Source organism: Paralichthys olivaceus, chromosome 13 (genome assembly GCF_024713975.1).
Source record: "Paralichthys olivaceus isolate ysfri-2021 chromosome 13, ASM2471397v2, whole genome shotgun sequence".
Taxonomy (NCBI): domain Eukaryota; kingdom Metazoa; phylum Chordata; class Actinopteri; order Pleuronectiformes; family Paralichthyidae; genus Paralichthys; species Paralichthys olivaceus.
Window position 1 is genome coordinate 7,238,734 of NC_091105.1, and position 21,020 is coordinate 7,259,753.

At 41.3% G+C, this 21,020-nt stretch overlaps 4 protein-coding genes across 5 annotated transcripts; 2 read left to right on the forward strand and 2 right to left on the reverse strand.

The window, feature by feature from the left end:
* Window positions 1-2,530: 2,530 nt before the first annotated feature.
* Window positions 2,531-13,136, forward strand: cblc (Cbl proto-oncogene C, E3 ubiquitin protein ligase). Of its 2 annotated transcripts, none has more exons than XM_020092537.2 (14): window positions 2,531-2,763; window positions 2,909-3,583; window positions 6,340-6,486; window positions 6,588-6,744; window positions 7,381-7,502; window positions 7,894-8,031; window positions 8,123-8,210; window positions 8,360-8,491; window positions 10,367-10,558; window positions 10,752-10,874; window positions 10,974-11,026; window positions 11,572-11,655; window positions 11,802-11,854; window positions 12,600-13,136. In XM_020092537.2, exons 2-14 carry the CDS (start codon window positions 3,231-3,233, stop codon window positions 12,710-12,712), a joined length of 1,755 nt encoding a protein of 584 aa, XP_019948096.2. In that variant the 5' UTR covers window positions 2,531-2,763; window positions 2,909-3,230; the 3' UTR covers window positions 12,713-13,136. The 2 variants fall into 2 exon arrangements, with proteins under 2 accessions (XP_019948096.2, XP_019948097.2); XM_020092538.2 differs by having other exon boundaries at window positions 2,598-2,763; window positions 6,373-6,486.
* A 79-nt stretch (window positions 13,137-13,215) lies between these two features.
* On the reverse strand, window positions 13,216-15,145 carry LOC109633207 (trypsin-like). Its single transcript, XM_020092857.2, has 6 exons — window positions 15,006-15,145; window positions 14,628-14,784; window positions 14,248-14,346; window positions 13,997-14,160; window positions 13,624-13,763; window positions 13,216-13,540 (listed from the first exon to the last, which is right to left on the reverse strand). Exons 1-6 carry the CDS (start codon window positions 15,043-15,045, stop codon window positions 13,388-13,390), a joined length of 753 nt encoding a protein of 250 aa, XP_019948416.1. The 5' UTR covers window positions 15,046-15,145; the 3' UTR covers window positions 13,216-13,387.
* Window positions 15,146-16,185: 1,040 nt separating this feature from the next.
* On the forward strand, window positions 16,186-17,880 carry LOC109633206 (serine protease 1). The gene is made up of 5 exons (XM_020092855.2): window positions 16,186-16,334; window positions 16,420-16,573; window positions 16,656-16,915; window positions 17,282-17,418; window positions 17,536-17,880. The coding sequence occupies exons 1-5, from the start codon at window positions 16,247-16,249 to the stop codon at window positions 17,686-17,688; spliced, it is 792 nt and encodes a 263-aa protein (XP_019948414.1). The 5' UTR covers window positions 16,186-16,246; the 3' UTR covers window positions 17,689-17,880.
* Window positions 17,881-19,443: 1,563 nt separating this feature from the next.
* LOC109633071 (trypsin-1) lies at window positions 19,444-20,881 on the reverse strand. Its single transcript, XM_020092661.2, has 6 exons — window positions 20,733-20,881; window positions 20,471-20,621; window positions 20,110-20,360; window positions 19,900-20,036; window positions 19,707-19,808; window positions 19,444-19,593 (listed from the first exon to the last, which is right to left on the reverse strand). Exons 1-6 carry the CDS (start codon window positions 20,866-20,868, stop codon window positions 19,546-19,548), a joined length of 825 nt encoding a protein of 274 aa, XP_019948220.2. The 5' UTR covers window positions 20,869-20,881; the 3' UTR covers window positions 19,444-19,545.
* Window positions 20,882-21,020: the final 139 nt, after the last annotated feature.

The window sequence follows — 21,020 nt, forward strand, 5'->3', positions numbered from 1 at the left end:
ACAAAGGCAAAAGATCAGATTCACTTTAAAGTGACAATATGACAACTTTAATGTCTTTCGCAGGTAAAACATGACTCCACTAATCAAAGTTGCCGCTTAATGTGAAGTGTAGTCTTTGCAAAATACAACATGACAGTTGCCATTAAGTAAAAGTGACTTTTCCAACACGAAATGTGTAGAACTGTATTGTGCCATGGAAACATGCATTTTACGTGATTAATATAACACAACTATTTAAAAAGTGTAAAAGGGATTTCAGTGTTATTCTGACTGAAGGTTTTAGTGCCTCAAGTGGACACAGTTTTCACACCTGAGTCCAAAAACAAAAAATCAAAACAAGAATCCACTTTTTCTGATCCCATTAGAAATCATTTTGTCCCAGTTGTGGTTCAGCTGATTGTGGCAGCTTTCTAGTAAAAACCCATTGTTCCCACAAAGTTTCCGACTCTTTTTTAAATTTCTGCTAAACACTATGAAGCTCAAGTAAGACTGAAGTTTACATCCAGGATGTTTATAAGTCTGTAGTTCGGAGGAAGAAGATTTTGCAAGTTGCACTAGGTCAGATGCACACGTCTCGATTAGATTAGTGTGAGTTCCTCTGTTTTCTCAGGTTAATGATTTGCTGCTGCAGATTAAAGGGAAAATTCAGAGAAGATCAAAACTGAGCCACTCATCAGTTGATGCCATGTCACAATCCAGCATGTGGCAATCTAACCTGATCACAATCATACAAAAGATAAATGGGCATGCACAAACTTGCATTATGCACACACACAAATCACACCTCCTCTCCATGCCTTGAATCATATCCTTCTTCGTCCTCAGACCAGGCTCTTATTACCTGGGTCAATTTGGGACTTTCCTGTTTCCACTGAAGTGTGGAGCAGGCAACGGAAAGTCAGGCTCGGTGTCTAAAGTCCCCAAAACACCCTGACACTACACAAACATACTGTGCAGCTGTCAGGGCACTCAACCATCATTGTCTCCTCTGGCGATAAAGTATCATTGTGTGTGAATAACACAGGCCACATCCTGAACATTGGACACAGCTGACTGCTGAATGAATGAGACACCGACTGAGGTTTAATGATCTATGAGACAATATATGTACACAGAAAGAGAGACCACATTGACCTTTAATATTTAGAGGCAGTGCTGGATAACGAAAGTCATCAGTGGCACAAATGAGGTCTGTCTGCATACAAAACAATGAACTGAGGCCCCCTTGTGCCAAAAGAGCACAGGTGCAAGTAGACTCTCAAAGAAAGAATCAATTTGAACTCATTACTTTTAGACACAAATCAATATTAGTAAACGTACATTTGAACATCTACTCCTGTTTCACCTGAGTCGGTGGCAGGGCTGCTACATCAGAATGCACCAAATCTAACAAGAGGCCTTGCTGAGGAATTTCATCGTATTTTCAATCCATGCTTGATGTTTGGTAAATTTAAATGCACCAATGATGATCATCAGATTGGAGTGACAACTCTAATGTGGGTAAAAAGTGTCTTTCTCTCCTCATAAATGCAACTCATTTATTTCGAGTGCAGCAGTTTACAATGCTAATATGATCCAAGTCCAAGTGAAGTAAATACAATGTCAGTACTTTTGCATTTAAAGTCATCAACAAAAATATTAGGGTTGTAAAAAGTTTCACTTTTTGATGCCAAAAGAAAAATGTTGAAATCTTTGACTACATCCAACATTTTAGTCCGGAGTCTTCGTGCACCTAAAAGAGAGAAGTCTGGAAAAGCAGCTGGCCGATAAGTGAAAGCTCATGTCAGAATATCTACTAATGAGTTATTTCAGAAAGGTAAAACATCGTGTTGAACAGTTTTGCTCATTTAATATTTGATTTGCTTGTTTGACCATAAATTCTGAAAGTTGCTGGTTTCCCCTTCTAAAATTCACCTTCTAAGATTTTGCTACTTGTCTGTGTTTTGTTTCACCATGACAAATGTTGCATTTGTCCTGATGATGGCGCTAAAGGAAAAGTGCAAGAAGCACAGAAGTGAGGACATTTGCATGCTGAGGGGACATCAATGTGTGTATTTACCCAATAATCCTCCCCACAGTTTTTACTGAAAACCACAAGCATCATCCTCATGGGAGCTGTGGAGAAAAGTCAGGGGATCAACAGTGTAATTACTGGGAATCATTAATTCAATGCAATAAAACTACTTCAGTATGGACAAGTTGACAGGTTGACATTAATGCCGCCGGCTGAAAATAACATGCAACATTTCATGTCAGCTTCAGATGAAAAGCCAACTCAATCCATTTAATTACCCAGCAAACACTGCTCCCTGCTGACAGTTGGTTAGAGATGAGGAGTCTTTTTATAGAAGCTCTTTCAGTTGCTGAACTTTGACCTTTGTCTTTTATTTCCCTGTCTGTTAAAACGTAGTGTACCTGTCTGTTACTCCAGCCTGGCAGCTTTTTACTTTCATTCTCAGCAGATGTTTAGTTTATAGTCCACACCTCTGTGTCTTCCCCCTCCTCTCTCTCTCTCTTTCTCTCTCTCTCTGTTTGCCTGTCTGTGAAGTGGAGCAAAGCAGCAAACCTGTTTATCTGCCTGAAACCAGGAAACCAATCAAGCGCTGCTGCGAAAGGAGAGAGGGTGTGACATCAAGACTGAGAGAGGGAGAACAAACAGCAGCGTTTGAGGACATGACAGAGATCATGTTTCCGTTGCTTCGCGAGTAGATGACCCTGAGAATGTGGGGCTGCTGTGACATATGCATGGATCTTAGTGAGGAGGTTAGTGCTGTGTTATTATGGGCAAGAGAGGCTGAATATGTGGAGTTAGGAGGGTGGAGCGAGTGAGAAGGATAAAAGTGGAAACTGTTTCAAGGGTTCTTTGTTGTCATCCATTCCTTTGTTGTTTGTTCACTCTCTCTCATAGTTGCACTGTGACAGAGCTTGAGGAGTGTGAAGAGACACGCAGTGGACGTCCTCATCTTTGAATGCTGCACATGTCCACCGCTGCTGGATGTAGAGTCGTTGGGTTATCATGATATGGATGAAGGATGGCTGCTTTCTGAGGAGGCTTAGATATGGGCTTTTCAAATGAAGCAGAGAACTGATAGAAATCATTTTAAGGACCAAAAACATTCAGTCTCTGAGACATTGAACTCCTCTTAGCGCAGTAGTCCATTCATGCACAAGGACAGATTGACATTTAAAGTAGTGTAAGGTTCACATCCCTCACACCCAACAGAGACGTGATGGCGGCAGCAGCAGGTTCAAGCTCCCAGCTCCCTACAAGCGAGGACCGGTGGCTGGTGGACAAGACCCTCAAAAGATTGGAGAAACTCCACGAGCTGAGCACGAACCCCCGCCTGGGCCTAAAGAACAGTCCACCGTACCTGCCCGAGCTGGTATCTGAGACGACAGCGCTGCTCACGCAGGTTTGGGAGCCCTACATTGGGTTTAAGGCCACAGACAGACAAGTGCCCAGGGGAGACGAGGCCAGCTACCTGAGGGTCCATGTCAGAAACCTGCTGGATAAGACAGACAGGGCCGTGCTGCTGTTCAAAGAAGGACGGGAGAAGATATTTGAGGAGACATCCAGTCACAGGTAAAAGGGCTCCTGGCTGATGCCTACACATCCAGACACATACAGTACAAGGAAGCCAAAACATCCACTTTAGAGAGAGTTTGCTTTTGAAATATTTGGTTCTTTATTTCCTTTCTGAAAATGCTTTTTTCCAAAATGCAAAACATTTACATTTACATTTAGGGCATTTAGCAGACGCTTTTGTCCAAAGCGACTTACAATAAGTCAATATTTAACTCTTTGATACAAATAATTTGCTTCATTCATTCATTCATTCATGATCGTGGTCCACTCTCATTTTTTAAACTCGTTTAGTTGAAACAATGAATTGATAGAACAAAATTAAATTAAATTTAAAAAATAAATATATATAATAACAATTTTTAAAAAGTTAGTTTTTTGCTAAATGTTTAAGATATGATCACGGACAACGGAGAGCCTGAAAGGAATTGTATATGTGAGGCTCACAGCATTAAAAAACTAAATTGTGTGTCACTCTGGATTTTCTACAGATCACACAGACCTGATAAAAACTGCTCCTATGGATAATCCATCATGCTTTTGAAAGTTTTCTAAATTAATTTTTTTAATCCTGTGTGCTTCATCACTGAAATTTCATTCAAACAAATCAAATATCTAAGACCTCACAACCTGAGCAGATGTGTGTTTGGCCAAATATCAGTGTCATCGATCTAAAAGAGGCGCTTGTGCTATAGTCCCCGTTTTCTTTCATCATCTTCTCAGATCATAAATATCATCTTTTCCTGCTCAAATTCCTCTCTGTATGCAAACTTTCTGAAAGACAAATAAGCAGATTATCGGTTCTAACGGAGGACACACAGCCCTTTAATCTTCATGTAGACCGGTAGGACCAGGGCCTTTCAACATGTTCTTAACAAAGTATGAGAAACTACGCAGCTGTTATGTTCAAGGTTTTTAACTCCCCCAGAGGATAAACAATAATTATGAGCACATTCTTTAGCTAAAGTGGATGTTTTGGAGAAGCTGTATAGAGTCACCTATTAGTTTTAGTGTTCGGGCCGTGATCCTGTTGGGACTAATAATGGAGGTGGAACTGGAGCCAAACCCCCGTCTTTGTGATGCTAATGTGAGCAAAGTAGAAACAACAGCAGCAGTATTTCATCTGAATGTGAGCAGCTCAGGAGAAATTGTCTAGTATCTGTTTATCAATCCATCCATCCATATATCGCTTTTATCACATATTTTCTTCCAATCAGAAAGCCAATTTTAAAAGATTTATTTATCATCTTGAAGAATTCTCTGCACACATAAGGGAACAGATGGCCTCCTCACTGCAGCCATGTCTGCATGGGCAGTCATGTGGCAAATTCACAATGTGTTATGTAAAATGTGGAGTAGACGTCAAGGCAAATTGTGTACATATTCTATTTTTAAATTCTAAATGTCCTGTTTGTTGCGTTGAAATGTTTTTATTTTTGTGGCTCGGCTGCAGGAGCTCGGCTTGTTGTGTAAAACCCTGACTGTTAAATAGTAGAAACAATAATCGTTCTTAAATAAGTGGAATTTTTGCTCGGCTGTGATGTAAGGCTAAAAACAGAAGTGAGACCCGACTGATGGCAGAGACGTCACACTTGACAGTGGGAGGTTTAGCAGCTGGGAGAGTTTTGCCTCTGACTGGAATTTAAGAAATGTTCATGCAAATGTGCAAACTCTTTTACGTGTGCAAAGATACTTGTGTGCTGAACAATACATAAAAAAACACAATTGTCAATGCAATCAATCAATAACATTCTTCATTGTGGAGGAAGTGTCCACACAAATAAAAGTAGTAATACCGCACTCTAAAAATACTGTAATAATTAAAAGTATAAAACATGAGGGCCCACCTGAGAGACATATTAATATACAGAACACATGTAATTCTGTATATCCACAGTTTAATTAATGACATAAGGATGGAGTAAAAAGTACAATATTGTCTCTCTAAAATGTAAGTAGAAGCATTAAGTGGCACTAAATATCTTTAAAATACTTGAGCTACCTCAAATGTAAGTACAATACTTCCATAGATAAATTCATTTCACCACAGCATTTCTCGGCTCTGCAGCCTAAAATTGCGATTCAACTTTTGTCATTGACAGATATTTAATAAGTGAATATCTGAAACTTCTCTAGTACAATTCCACCGTTCAAGCAAATACGCAGTGAGATCTCGGACACAGAAGAGAACAGAAACATAGTGTTGTCTGTGCAGATTACTCGACTCTAGATACCATCAAACAAGAGTTAGAAAAAGAGCCTTGAAAGAGAACTGAGGCTTAAGAATAAATACTGGTCTGAGGGGACACACTGGCCTCTGGAACATTTTGTGGTGACAAGCAGAGTGTGCGGCACAGAGCATCCTGTTTGTGAGTGTGTGTGTGGAAAGTATTGTCATCGCTTTCTCAAATGAAACAATATAATATTCAATCTTCAAGTATTCTGTCTCCTCTAAAACACACACACACACACAAACTGATTAATTTGTCACAGAAATATATTGAAACATCTGTTTTCTTTTATTTTAAAATATTAGTGCAGATACAATGTGAATTGGGGGATAAATAGAGCACAAGGACATAGCATTACATTATCATTTACATTTAAAAACATATGTAACGTGACATGAATGGATTTTACATGGACTTTATGTCATAGGGAAGTGAGTGGGATGTGGGTTATTTCTGTCATTTTCATGCCCACTATCTATTTCTATTTAGAAACACAACTGAAAGTCTGCTGCGTTTCATTCCTAGGAGAAACTTGACCAAACTGTCTCTGCTGTTCAGTCACATGCTGTGGGAGATGAGGGCCATGTTTCCAGATGGATCTTTTCAGGGTGACACCTACAAGGTGACTAAGACAGAGGCCGAGAAGTTTTGGTGGCATTCGTTTGGCAACAAGTGAGTGTGTAGAATTTCCAACACAACGCAAAATGCTGTGACTTTTTTTCCCCACATTTAGTTTTTTGGATTTTCTGTGTCCACTCGGTGTATTGTGGCAGGTGTGTAGTTCAGTGGAACAGCTTTAAAGAGCAGCTGCGGAGTGTGCATACGTTTAAGGAAGGGATGGAGTCCATGGCGCTCAAATCAACCATTGATCTCACCTGTAATGACTACATCTCTGTGTTTGAGTTTGACATCTTCACCAGACTGTTTCAGGTGAGGTCAACAATTCCTATTTTACAAAGGTATAAATTAATTATTTAAATATTGGAAACGTGATAATCTGCTTAGTGAGAGTTAGTTGAGAAGACTCTTTCCCAAACAATACAGTAAATATGAATCTACCACACAGCAGGTCAGCTTAGCTTAGCATAAATACTGGAAACAACAGGAAACTGCCAGCCTCTTTCTGGCCAAAGGTAACAAAATCAACATACCAGCTCCCTGAAAGCTCACATTGCTCATCATTTTCTTGATCCAAACCCTAGTGTGTCATTTCCTCCTTTATGGATGTTAAATGTCAGACTATGACTTGGTTGCTACCAGAGCAGAGACCAGTCTCCATTTCCTCCAGATATCGAGAAATGAAACTGCCATCTTGCACCAAAACGTCCTGCCCATACACCGACTAATCCAATGGGGAGTCAGTCTCAGTCGTCAATCATGACCATTGACCCCATTTTTTATAGCATCAAATAACCAACAGACCAAACATCTGAAAATACCTACCTACCTACCTAAAATAAATATAAAACTAAAATTTTGCCAAATAGTGAAAACAAGAGCAAAAGAAATAAATATATTTGGGGCAAAAACGATTCTCTCATCCTTAGTATTTTTCTCCACTCGCAGCCCTGGAAGTCACTTTTAAGGAACTGGAACCAACTAGCAGTGACTCATCCAGGCTACATGGCTTTCCTCACCTACGACCAGGTTGTAGCTCGTCTGGAGCGCTACCTGCACAGGCCTGGAAGGTACCGACGTGCACCGCAAACAACTCAAATGCACGGCTCAGAAAAGCGTGTTGCTCTACATCAGTATCTCATTTAGCACTGTTGAGGTTTGATGGATACTTGAGTTACATCAAATCTGGAAACTGATCCCAGTCGTAAAAAATTAGGTCCTTGAAGTAAAAGAACCACTCGAGCAACGTTAAGTACAGTAATTCAAAAAGTGGATCATTCATTTATTAAATGTATCTACTTCAAATGGTTTAAGCAGATTTTTTGAGTTAATCGATCAAATGAATACACAATAATAATAAATACTGAGAGTATTTGTTAAGTGATATTCAAGCAACTTATCTGTAAACTGGAACTTCTAAATGTTTATGCCACCTGATTAACGAGGACCTTTCTCTCTCAGCTACATCTTCCGACTAAGCTGCACAAGAATGGGCCAGTGGGCTATTGGTCACGTGACCGCTGACGGCAACATCATCCAGACCATCCCAGAGAATACACCTCTCTATCTGGCGCTCATTGAAGGCTTCAGTGAGGGCTGGTCAGAAACATGCGCACACTGATCTCTGAATTATTGTCCATTTGTTTGAGTGTTTCCTCTCAGTGCTGTGTGTGTGTGTGTGTGCCTGCAGCTACCTGTACCCTGATGGCCGTGAAGTGAACCCCGACCTGACGAGCTTGTGTGAACCATCCCAGAGGAGCAAAGTCAGAGTCACAGAAGTAAGCGGATGCACTTTGGACCTCTTTATCAGCGTCACAGTGGAGTGCCAGCAGCATCTTGAAGCTGCACCAAGACAAGACATAGATCATTTCCTGAGATAATGTTTTGGTCCTCATCTCTGACTAACCACCACTGCAACAACCAACAGGAGCAGTACGAGCTTTATTGTGAGATGGGCAGCACCTTCCAGTTGTGTAAGATCTGTGCAGAGAAGGATAAGGACACTCGCATTCAACCCTGTGGGCATCTCCTGTGCCAACCCTGCCTCACAGGCTGGCAGGTATGAAACCCACCATCACTACTAACTCATGCTGTTTTTCAGCTACTGTTACAACACAGATTTGAGTTTAGATTAGTGAAACAGTTTGTATGGGAAAACACTGTAAAACAACATTTCTGTTCATGCACATTGTTGTGTTAAAATGTAGTTGAGAAAGCTCTTTTGTCTGAGCAGAATGTTCATAAAAGTGCAAAAATCACTTCAAATTGATTAATTCAAAGTGATAGTGGAACTGCTACACTGCTTTTGTTAGACCATGGGAACAGATTCATTTCCCACAGTTTTTTTCCATGAATTCATTTGCATTAGTCGTCAGTGGAAAAACACATTTAAGAAATATCCAATACATAAAAAGACCTCTTGACTCCAGTACACTTTTATGTTTTTTTGGATGATCAGTATTATGCATGATCAGACTAGCTGCTATCAGACTGACAATGGGTAGATAAATATAAGCAGTATTTTAATGAAACCAGTTACATTAGATAAAGTACAAATCTCAATTGACTCACATTCTGCAATGGGTTCTTCCCAACTTCCTGCTTCCTCTTTTGGTGACATTTAAGACATGCCCTCGGAAAGCTACCGGCACATTACAGCATTGTGGTCAACTACAATCCAGTGGCCTCTGTTTTATTCAGGAGGTGTTCATGTCTCTGCAAAGGTGCAGAGCAGAGTGTCCTGACATTTGGCTGAGGACTTCCTGCGTGAGCTGCAGGCTCACATCCTCTTTTAACTGTCAGCACCTTCACTCTGATAAAAAAAAAAGTGTGTGGGAGGCATAAAGAGGAAATCAGATGCTTTGCTGACATCTGTCTGCAATGGAAAAGCCAAGAAAAGTTCACATGGTTAAAATATAATGACCTGTTAACCTCTGTTATAGGATTTAACACAAATGCGGGTGAACTTCGATGAGGAAGCCAACAGTGAGTGTGGGTCAAAACGCCAGTCAAGCTGTGTCATTAAATAATCAGGGTCAATAACATCAACTGAAACCAATGCAACATAAAACAAGCTAAACAATAATCAGCACTTTGCCTGTGAATCAAAAACATGTTGGTCTTCGTTAGGTAAAAACACTTCAAATAGGGAACCACTTACTGCTAGGCTGTTAGGACCCTTACAAAAGGAACAAATTGCTGGCAGATCCACATTTTGTTATTCGAATGTCATATAAACTCAACAGTGTCACTATTTACACAAAACAACCAGATTATAACAGAATCACAAATGACCAAAGCCTTTGTTTGGTGATCACAGGAATGAAAGAGACTCACCTGTGCTCCATGTGGTGGTTTATAGCTGCCCTCACCTTGCCTGAGCAAATTGCATCTGGGTCCTAATGTCCCCCTCTTGAAAGGAGAGATAACCGTGACTCTGATGTGAAAGTAATGTAATTATGATTTCAAAGGCACTTGCAGCTGAGTAACAGAATGCATCCACTTAAATAAATGTTGTATTACAGGATTTTAAAAGCAATTTGGTAAACACAGGTGAAAATGTTTGAATCGGGCCATATAACAGTCGTCCAAACTGCAGCTTTATCAGTGCTAAAGTGTAAAATAAGGAATTGATGTGGGAAGTGGGGAGCATTCTGGAAAAACAACATAGACAAACTGCATTTGAAAAGTGAATAACAAAAAAATGCAATAATATTCAGCAACATTAAGCACAAAGAATTCATGAAAAGAAAGAAAAATAAATTGCTCAATTCACTTTTATCTGGTTTTGATTTATGCAAAATTTATGCAAATAAATTTATGCATCGACTCAAACGTGATATTTTCCACCTTCTTCATCTTTCAGAAAACTGGCTGCTCTTTTTTTGGGTGTTTCCGTGACTCTGCCGGTGTCCTGTCTTTCATAACTATCTAGAAAAAGTCAGCGGGCAACACCTGTCCATACTGTCGCTGCGACATCAGAGGGACTGAATCCATTCTCATCGAGCCCTACCTGCCAAGCAGTTGTCACCGCGAGGAGGAGAGTGAGGATGATGCTGAGGAGGAGGAAGAGGAGGACCATGAGGACATTGAACTTGTGGTAAAAGAAATGGCTGCCTTGAGGAAGGTTTGTGAATAGGTTTCTGTTTGTTTGTTCAGTGTAGCTGAATTTTAGCTTCAAATTAAAATTGCATCTTCATCCAACCTCCTAGTTTCCTTCTGTCTCTTCTAAGTCATGTCCTACAATGAAGAAGAAACTAAAGTTAGAGCAGTAACACTCACTGACTGCCTACTTCACTTTGTCTCCCTCATACCAACAGCTCTCAAGTTTTGATTACCAGGTGCCCAGCTCCCACCTCTGCGCTCCATCTCTGCCTCCCAAAAACATCAAGACCCCACGCTCTTCAAATCCCACCAGTCAGCCCCAGACACCAAAAACCAAGGTGATGACCAAACACCCCCCACACATTCATTCATGCACAGACTGGCCAACTGTGTGTAGTGGTGGCTGGTGCCTGACGTGTTTCCTCTCTCTTGTTCAGGCTCACGATGTCAGTGAAGCACAGAGGAGACGCAAACAACAAGCAACAAGCAGGTGACACGTTGATCTTTTGTCCACATGTGCACAAGAAGGAGTTTCAATTTTGACATGATGCTGAGACTTTACAAATGATGATCATGACATGTTACTTTTATTTATAGTCAACATGTGAATTTTTATATTGTCTATGAGGTAAAGTTTCAGTGGAGTGCTTGTTAAGGCATATGGGTGTGTTGATGAATTGCATCTTAATTTATTGATTTGTTTACATACTAAGGAAATAATAAAAGTTACTTGTTTTAAAAAAGTAACCTGGCATCAAATTCTGGACTGTGCCACTAACTTTCCTGTTAATTCCTATTATACTCAGAAATTCAGAAATATCAGTGCTACAGCTAATAGTGAGGCAGAGAGGTCATTCCTAAGAATCCAGGTGTTATTGCTGATTTATGTTCAGTTCATTTCCTAATTTTCTTATTCTGTTTTTGCACTGCTAAGAGGACGTGGAGACATGCTGTTAGATAAATAAAGACTAACAAACATAAGAGGAGTATGAAATGTGAAATAAAATTAAAATTTGTTGCATACTTTCCATGAAGGAGTCAGGAGGAGTCACACAGCAGAGAGCACGATGACGACTCTGGCGGCCTGAGGTTGCCTATACCACAATCACTCTCCCACAGGTAATTGACAGCAGTCTCCATGGAGACTGGCTGCATTAAACCAGTATTTTCCACCTGAGCCTGTTTCTTTTAAAACTCATCAGTAAACTCGATCAAGCTGATTCCGTTGCTCATAATTCACCATGTTGGCTTATGTTGCTTTTCAGCGCTGAGCACCTTACAGAGGGGACGGCGTCTTCGTACCGGGGAGGTAGCAACAGTAAGTTAGGACTGAATCCTGACCGGTGCACATGATGCAAAATTTAGGTGACGTTATTCCACAAAGGGCAGAAGATCTGATCACAGATATCATACCTCTAAATGTGCCCAATAGTTCACTCCTTTGTCTGGATCCACCCCAAAAAGTGGTTTCTTCCTTGGCCCATGTCTTACTCTTCCACAGAGTTTTCTGCAAATCCATTTTAGAGGTTTTTGCCTGGTCCAGCTGACAAACAAACAAATGGACAGGGAACAAAACAACCTTGGTGGTGGGAAAACACACCCAACAATGTAAGCGATGACTTTTCTGTCATGCGTCTCGTTGGAATCCAATGAAAAGAATTCAGCTTACGCCACAGAAATGTATTTGATTGCAGCGTTAGCTTCATGTGTAGTGGTCTACTCATCTTATACCCCCACTGTAATTATGCTTCTGGAATGTATCTTGCTGACCAGGATCCTAATAGCCTCACATGTATCTTGGTACTAATGGCTTCATTCTTGCCATTATTGCAGTGCAGTGTGACAGGTACTAATGTTGTTTGTGACACCTCCAAACTTACTACTTTGACAAGTTATAATGAAATGCAATGAGTAGTTGCTTTTTTAAATGTATTCTCATTAAAAAATGAAATGTGAGGATTTTTACAGTAGAGCCGGAGAATCTGAAGATTGTTGAATACAACTATATGAATATTTCTTTTTGGCTTTGTGTGAATTGTAAAAACATCTTTGTTTGTGTGTAGGTGCTGCCGCATGGTTCGGACCCTCCAACCAAGTCAAAGAGAGAAGAAGGAGAATTGGTCCCAGAAAAGATCAACTTGGCCTCGGTGATATGACGAGAACAATGTCATCCTGACAAAGACTCTAAATAAAATGAGAGCAACATGGAGACGAGGAAACAAGAGTGTGTGTGTTGCACGGGTACGACTGAAACCTTGTCCACTGAGGCCTCCTGCTGTTTAATAATCTCACTGCCATTATCTCCAGAGTAGGTTCAGCACCGATTCATAAATAAAGTCACACACTTCTCTTGTCGTCATAATTAAAGTATTTTTAGAGATAAAATCCAATTATCAAAACTAATGAAAGGCTTGATATTTGAAAATGTAAATATCTGGACACAAAAAGGAAACAAGAGTCAACATGTGAAACATTAGAAATATACTACCTCATCTTTTGAACTGTAAAATGATTGTGTTCTTATAATTTATGTAAGTAAATCAATCAAAAAACCATATATGGTACTAAAACCAAACAAATAAACTTGCAACTGATACATACTTCGTTTCTGTGCGGTTTCATTTTTTCCTCTCTTACTTTGACATGTAAATATGAACAGAAATGACAGTGAACACCAAGTGGTTTTATTGTGTTTTTTATGTTCCGGCACATGTGTGCTGAGTCTCGATCTGGGGGAGGAGACAAGTCACCAGAGAAAGAGAAGTAAAATAAAAGTGAGGGCTGAAAATAGGAATGGGTGAGGAACAGAGGAAAGGAAATGGAAGAAGCAAGGAGGGAAAACTTTCTTTCTTCAGGGGTTGGCTGCCAGCGTGTCTTCAATCCAGGACAGGAACTCGCACAACTTGACGTAGACGCCGGGGTAGTTAGCATTGGCACATCCCCGACCCCATGACACCAGGCCTTGGACTTCTCCATCACACACCAGAGGGCTGCCGGAGTCGCCCTGACAAACGGTGTAGATACAAAATGATGAATTCTCCTGCACATACAGAGATTTGAGTCCAGTACAACCTTGGTGAAACTCACGTTGCACACATCTCTGCCTCCATCCATGTATCCGGCACACATCATCCTCTGTGTGATCATTCCAGGATAGGAGTTCTTACATTGCGCGTCATCAACTATGGGCACGTCCAAACACTGCAGACGGATGGGCAGGTTCACTGCTACTCGCAGAACACAGAGACATTTTACAGGATATATATTAGTCAACAAATCACACACAAAAACACCGAAAACCAATAAGCACCACAATATTGTACTTCCTTACTTGATTAAATTACTTTCCTCTACAACAAATTGAACCGTTGACTGAATTAATCTCTTAAAAGCAACACATAGACGACATTATTTTTCAGTCAGATTGTATTCCATGATAAAATGACTATTGGAAACGTACGATCTCCATCCAGGGCAGTGTTTCCCCAGCCAGACACAGAGCAGGGGAGCCCCCCCATTGGACAGCCTGCAGGCAGAGAGATGGGTGCGACCGCCCCGGTCACCTCCACAGGGTGGAAGAGCTTGATCAGCATGATGTCATAATCCAGAGTCTGGTAGTCATAACTGCAGATGGAGAGAAATGTATAAAAGGGATCATTAAATCAGGCAAAATGAAAAAGAAAAGGCCGGGTGGTTAAGTTCTTCACTCACTTAGGATGCCAGACGATAGTGTTGGTCTTCATGAGCTGCTCAGTGCCCTCAAACACTCGCAAGTCATGTTCTCCCAGCATGACCTGCATGTAATAGGGACTGAAACAAGAGGTCAAATATGTGGGAGCAGGAAACACTTTTGTGCATAATGTATCTACATCAATTAAATTTTTTCTTTTGCTAATACTATTCCGCACATGCTCTCCTGAACTGATAAATCATTGATTTTACACCTATGGAGGTTTTTGGTTCTACCTCAAAGGGAAAAATACATAAAAATCAAGCAAAGCGAGCGTGAGAGTGATTTTGAAAAAGAACTTGGCAACAAGAGAAAATAATGTAATGATATGTGATGTAATTCTCCAGCCATGTGTGCTTACTTGTACCAACAGTGGGCAACCGACAGCACCCACTGCTTGTTGATGAGCACCCCGCCACAGAAGTGGTAGCCATAGTTGAGGGAGGCCATGTAAGGGCGAGAGTGAGGCTCACACTCCTGTCCACCAACGATGCGTCCATCCTCACGGGGAACTGCCACTGTAACACACACACACAGACACACACAGACACATACACAGTGGATGAAAACGAAGATCGACATGACAAAGATTCATGTTTCAAATTCATTGTCCGCAACTTACCAACATATATTCAGAATGTTTCACGAGTAAAGAAATATACAGCTGTGCATGTGTGTGTGTTCTCCTATGTGTTTATTTGCGTGAATGCGTTTTAGTGAATGTGTGTGTTTGTGTTACCAGCAGCCCCGACCATCAGCAGCAGAGCCAGCAGTCTCATGGTGTCTGGTGAATGATCAGAAGACACTCAGACACACCCCAGCTCACATTTATATCCCATCAGCCCCAACGCACTCAACCTCACCCACTCCACTGCTGACCCCCCCCCCCCACACCCGCCACCTCCCTCTTTCCGTCGACCACATCTGTGTCCTCACACTCCCCTGTTCTTATCGCCCGGCACTGGGCATCAAACCAAATCTGCTCTCTTACCAAGCTCCTGTATTATCTTGTTTGCCCAATTCTGCCATGTGGCAGTACACCCCCTGCGGTTGTGTCATCTGTGACCCTCATTAAGAAATGTGGCAATACATACATATACAAAGTGAGAAAACAATTGTACGAGCTTGTGCCACCTTTTTATTGTAACAGCAATAATTGTGTGGTGAATCATCATTTTGGTTGAAGCACGGTGGTTGATATAAAACAAGATAAGTACATGTGCTGTTATTTGACTACACTTTTGGCTGCCCTTGGGCATGGGCATGTGATAAGGGAGGTGAGAAAGAGCTCATCTGGTGTCTCAGAGGCAGAAAAATAACAAGCTGTTTTTTCATAGACAAGTTTAACATCTTTAGAGCAGATGAAGTCATTCTGCTGTACACAGTGACACACGAGTTGCAATAATTTACTGTGGCATTTGATTAAAAAAAAAAAAGATGGACCTAAATCTGTCAGATAAATAAAAAATAAGGATGCTGAAGAAAAGGTGTTCTCAAATAATTCAAATAAGAATAATAATATAGAGTTCCTGGTGTTTCTTTTACTTATATGGAAACTAAATACTGATATCCCTTACCTGCATTTACATTTACTGCATGGGTCATGTCATTATCACTGTTCATCAAAAATCCTATATGTTTTTTTAATTCATAGGCCAAGTGTACAATCGACACTTCCTTGTTCAAAGCTTATTATATGACTTTTTCTTGCAATTATGAGCCTCTCCTGTCCCATTGTATATACAGAGTCACATTTATAAAAGGTGACAAACGGCAAAAATCTCAAGGCCAAAAACATTTCAGCTCTTACATCAGCAGGATTAACATGGCACATACAAAGACAAGGTTAATTCACGGGGCAGGAACGGAGGCAGGAGAGAAAAGAGATTTGAAGGTGGGTGGAGGAAAAAAGGTGAGAGGAGTTTGGGGGGGGGCATGAAAGTCACAGATGGGTTAAAGTATAAATGCAGTGAGTAACAAATGATTCACGTCCAGTCTGATCGTAGGAAGGCTCGAGGCAGCCACAAGATGATTGGCCTGATTGTTCTCGCACTCTTGGGAGCTGCAGGTAAAGCTCAGCTGAAGTTTTTAGAATAAAAATGAATTTGAAATCTGTGAAACATGAAGTATTTTACATTTTCTTAACACCACAGCTGCAGCCCCCACGGATGACAGGATTGTAGGCGGCTACGAGTGTGCACAACACTCCCAACCCTGGCAGGTGTCTCTCAATCTCGGCTACCATTTTTGTGGCGGCTCCCTCATCAACGACCAGTGGATCATCTCTGCTGCGCACTGCTGGCAAAAGTTTGTGTCACACTGATGTGACCATAATGTTCAGGAGAATTTTACTACCTACGTGATTCTGATCATTTATTGTCTATTTCAGCCCCTATGCTCAGATTGCAGTCGTGGGTGACCACCACATCTGGATGTACGAGGGCACGGAGCAGTACATGTCAGTGGAAGCCATCTACTGGCACCAGAGTTACGACTACACCACCCTGGACTACGACATCATGCTGATGAAGTTGGCTCACCCCGTCACCGTGAATGAATACGTCAGGCCTGTTGCCCTGCCCAAAGCCTGTCCGGTGGCCGGGGACATGTGCACAGTGTCCGGGTGGGGCAACATCTACACTGATCAAGGTGAGTTGTAGCTGATGTTGACAGTCGTGAAAACTTTTTGCTCATGATAATGACACTCGTCTGAGATTCTTACACAAGGAACAGAGATGTGACGTTTTGTTTTTTTGTTTGTTTTTTTAATCAATACTTAGTTTTTAATTAAAAGGTCGTCCTCTGGCAGTTGTCAGTCAGTGCATGTCCTTGTGTTTTGGGGGCGTAGCTTTGACAAGAGCACTGATGGGAGGGGGTGGGATGTATCAGTTGCACTGTGGCCTGCTCTCTTCCAGGATTACCAAGCCTAGCTTTAAGGGTAAAATGGCTAAAGGTAAGAATAATTGATTAATCTATTCTCCAACATTTGTCTTTCTTTTTTGCTCTTACCTGCAGTGTTCAACCCATTCAACCTCCAGTGTGTGAAAGTCCCCATTCTGTCCAACGTGGAATGTGAAGGCTCCTACCCCGGCATGATTACCGACCGCATGGTGTGCGCTGGATACCTGGAGGGAGGCAAAGATGCTTGTCAGGTATTTTTCACACAATTACACAGCACATTAAATGAGGCTGTGAATGTGTAGAGTGAAAAACAATTGAGCATGATGATGGGAGAAATAACCTAAATTTTTTCTCTCCCCCCTGCTCAGGGGGACTCTGGTGGTCCTCTGGTGTGTAATGGAGAGCTGCATGGTATCGTCTCTTGGGGCCAGGGCTGCGCTCAGCCTAACTACCCGGGCGTTTACACCAAAGTCTGCTCTCTGATTCCCTGGATCGACAGCATTCTCTCCATCAACGGCTAGGCTGTGATCTCTCATTGCGGAACTACATGAGAGAGGGGAGACCAGAGAGAGAGAGAGAGATCGAAGGAGACAGGAGGTGGTGGTGGGTGGTGTCAGAGGGGAGAGCAGCAGAGAGAGGAAACAGTGGGAGAAAGAGAAGGAGAGAGAGAGATGTGTTCCGTCAGTGCACAGTCAATAAAATCTTCCATTATATGATGCATCAGTGTGTTTATTTTTGTTGACAATACTGTTACTGCTTCTAATACACATGCTCCCAGGCAACTTTATTACTGTATAAGACATTTCTGAATACTTTATTTCAAATGAAGTGTAAAACTGTACAAATAAATATACACCACACTCAGATAATATGAGCAAATGTCCATCTGTCCATCCATTATCTAAAATACTTGGAGCTGGAGCCAATCCAAGCTGACATTGGGCAAAGATGTATGTCAGACAAACTTGAGAAATAAGTTATTAATTCCTGCTGGAGGAAAACTGATTGGCTGAAGTCATCACTTATAAACCAACTTACATAATTTTGCTGTCCAATGTTACACTTTTACACAACGCGTGTCTCACCTAACACCACTTTTTTAACAAATACAGACCTTTTCATTTTTTATGCCTAATTCAAAGTTCAGGATCAAGAGCAAGTTTAGTACGCAAAATCTGTTTAATCTCTTTCTGAACGTTCTTCCAGCTTTGAGCAGTCCCAGAATATATGTGTAAAGTCCCCAAACAATGTTTTTATGATTAACATTCATAAGTTCACCTGAAACTTTTTCTGTGCTCTCAAATATTGTAATGAAGTGTTGTTTAAATGCTGTAAACACACAAATAATGGATTGATAATTCATTTTGTTTACAGCATTCATGTTTTTCCAGATTCAGACTTCAAACCACTCAGAATAATGACTTCACAACTCAGGCAGTTAAATGCACAGTTTTCTACTTTGTCTGATTTACGAGCTTTGAACCAAGTGAATACAATATTCAGTAAACAAGAGCTACTCTATCAAACTCAAATCAAAGCACAATTTTAGGATTAAACAAAGAAAAGTGAGTAACTGTAACAAATATGAAAACCTTACTTAAATAATATATGAGATCCACCATCTGGAAACATCAGAAGCAGGTGGACATGTTTCAGCAAACACTTAACAGGCCCTGATCCCTCACAGGCCTCTTATCAGTTCAGGTGAGGTCCAATTGGTTCAAAGGCACTGAAGCCCCTCCCTCCTGGGAACTTGACAGGAAGTACGTTTTTTAGCAAATAGCATTGAATGGAGGCATCAAATCACAATATTATATTTTAGATCAATTGTAAATTCTTGAAGAATATATTTTGAATCCAGGTTTGCAACATCAGCTGTTATGAGAGGTCGTTACAGGTGTTTGCTCAAACACTTGGTGTTTGTGACTTCACTTATATCTTTGTCCTTTTCATCATTCAATCCAGTTTATTGGCTTATAACGAATATTTTAAATGTATGAAACTGTTTCTGGGTTTGGTTTTTAATTGTTATATTTACTTTGCTGTTGAGTTGTGTGATGTTTGTCAATAATTCTTATGAAATATAAAAAAGGAAAAAGATTTCTTGGACTTTGCCAATGATACTAAGTCTTGAGTTTTTTTCAAATGAACCAGACATTCATCTCTAACTTGCACTTGACTCTCCTGTAATTGCAATGAACTATAATACAATTTTAACAAGGACGAGTTCGACAACTATTTCCTCTGTGATATTAATGCACAAAACAAAGTCAATATTCTGCTTTGAATAGTTTTATTTGTCATAGTGTCCAGTGCAAAAGATGGAGCATGAACAGCAATTGATGTTGAGCTGATCGACTGAACTTTGCTTTCGTTACTTAGTAGCTGGCCATGGTTGTCTCCAGCCAGTCGATGAAGATGCAGACCTGAAAATAAAGAATCAGAGTTAGATCAGTTCATCAGTGTCTCACTGAAGTTCAGAGTGAAGCTGAACTGGACGCAGTGCGTGAATTAAGTATAGTTCTCTTTGGACAGTTACCCTGGCGTAGACACCAGGATGATCCCTCTCAGCACATCCGTAGCCCCAGGACACGACACCCTGCAGCTCACCATTGCACACGACGGGGCCACCGGAGTCACCCTGACACAAGTAGAAGATCAGGAAGATTAAATTTAATGAGTCATTTCAAGTATTTCATATAGTCCTACTGTCTGACCATTCAGGTTCATACCTGGCAAGAGTCCTTTCCTCCCTCCAGGTATCCAGCGCAGAACATGGCTGGGGTGATCATGCCAGGGTAGGAGTTCTCACAGTCCCTGTCAGACAGGATGGGGAGATCCAGGCACTGCAGCATGTCCCTGTTAGCGGCTGGAGAACAAGACAGATTTAGAGAGAGTTGCTCTGCAGACATTGAGAGAAAAATGCAGGAGTTATTACTCACTGGAGCTCATGGTGTTGCCCCAACCAGAGACTGTGCACATGGTGCCAGCGGGGGCACAGCTGGTGGGCAGAGCCACAGGCTGCACGTACTGGTTGAGGGTGGCGGGCTCCCTCAGCTTGATCAGCATGATGTCGTTGTTGATGTTGTAGGAGCTGTAGTTGGGGTGGCGGATGACGCGCTCGGAGCTGATGAACTGCTCGGTTCCCTCATTGATCTTGATGTGGTGCTCGCCCATACGCACCTCCACACGGCTGCATGGGAGAGAGAGGGTTGTTTAGTATGTGACTTTCATGATGCTGTTTAAAACACATTGATTCTTGCATGAAAAACTTTGTCTTCATAACATCAAGGAGTGACGTACGACTTGTAGCAGTGAGCAGCAGACACAACCCAGTTCTCGTTGACCAGGGAGCCTCCACAGAAGTGGTAGCCAGAGTTCAGAGACACCTGATGGGGCTGGGAGTAGGGCGTGCACTCATACCCTCCGACGATCTTGTCGTCCTCCGTGGCAACTGAAAACACATGTTGGCAACGAAAAACTGTTTTCTTCTGTTCTTTCTATAATAATAATATCTATAAGAATAGTTGGTTTCTATTAGAAAGCAAGACAATCGGACACTTACAAGCAGCTCCAATGAGCAGAACGAAGACCAGAGACCTCATGGTTGCTGTGTGATCGTGTCGATGACAAAACTTCATCAAGATCCTGGGTTTATATCCACAGGCAGATGAGCTGCCCTGCTCTCTGGCAATCCTCATTGGTCGATGAGAAGCCAATCCCTGCAGCGGGATGTCGGGTAAATTATTTGCAGAATTACGTGGAAATAAAACACCACATTAAAAAAGTACAGTTTTCTTGTCAGGCATATATATGTGATTTTATTCTTAACCATGCAGTAGTTCAATTATTA

Excerpts from the sequence above, each read along its gene's own strand:
- LOC109633071 (XM_020092661.2), bottom strand. The coding sequence starts at position 20,868 with ATGAGGATTGCCAGAGAGCAGGGCAGCTCATCTGCCTGTGGATATAAA. Across the intron at positions 20,361-20,470 it reads GCTGCTCACTGCTACAAGTC|CCGTGTGGAGGTGCGTATGG; the intron begins GTACGTCACTCC and ends TCTCCCATGCAG. Across the intron at positions 19,594-19,706 it reads ATCCTGGTGTCTACGCCAGG|GTCTGCATCTTCATCGACTG; the intron begins GTAACTGTCCAA and ends CTTTATTTTCAG.
- LOC109633206 (XM_020092855.2), top strand. The coding sequence starts at position 16,247 with ATGATTCACGTCCAGTCTGATCGTAGGAAGGCTCGAGGCAGCCACAAG. Across the intron at positions 16,574-16,655 it reads GCTGCGCACTGCTGGCAAAA|CCCCTATGCTCAGATTGCAG; the intron begins GTTTGTGTCACA and ends TGTCTATTTCAG. Across the intron at positions 16,916-17,281 it reads CAACATCTACACTGATCAAG|TGTTCAACCCATTCAACCTC; the intron begins GTGAGTTGTAGC and ends TCTTACCTGCAG.
- cblc (XM_020092537.2), top strand. The coding sequence starts at position 3,231 with ATGGCGGCAGCAGCAGGTTCAAGCTCCCAGCTCCCTACAAGCGAGGAC. Across the intron at positions 3,584-6,339 it reads GAGGAGACATCCAGTCACAG|GAGAAACTTGACCAAACTGT; the intron begins GTAAAAGGGCTC and ends TTTCATTCCTAG. Across the intron at positions 11,027-11,571 it reads AAACAACAAGCAACAAGCAG|GAGTCAGGAGGAGTCACACA; the intron begins GTGACACGTTGA and ends CTTTCCATGAAG.
- LOC109633207 (XM_020092857.2), bottom strand. The coding sequence starts at position 15,045 with ATGAGACTGCTGGCTCTGCTGCTGATGGTCGGGGCTGCTG. Across the intron at positions 14,785-15,005 it reads GCTGATGGTCGGGGCTGCTG|TGGCAGTTCCCCGTGAGGAT; the intron begins GTAACACAAACA and ends TGTGTGTTACAG. Across the intron at positions 13,764-13,996 it reads CACTGCCCTGGATGGAGATC|CAGTGAACCTGCCCATCCGT; the intron begins GTACGTTTCCAA and ends TTCTGCGAGTAG.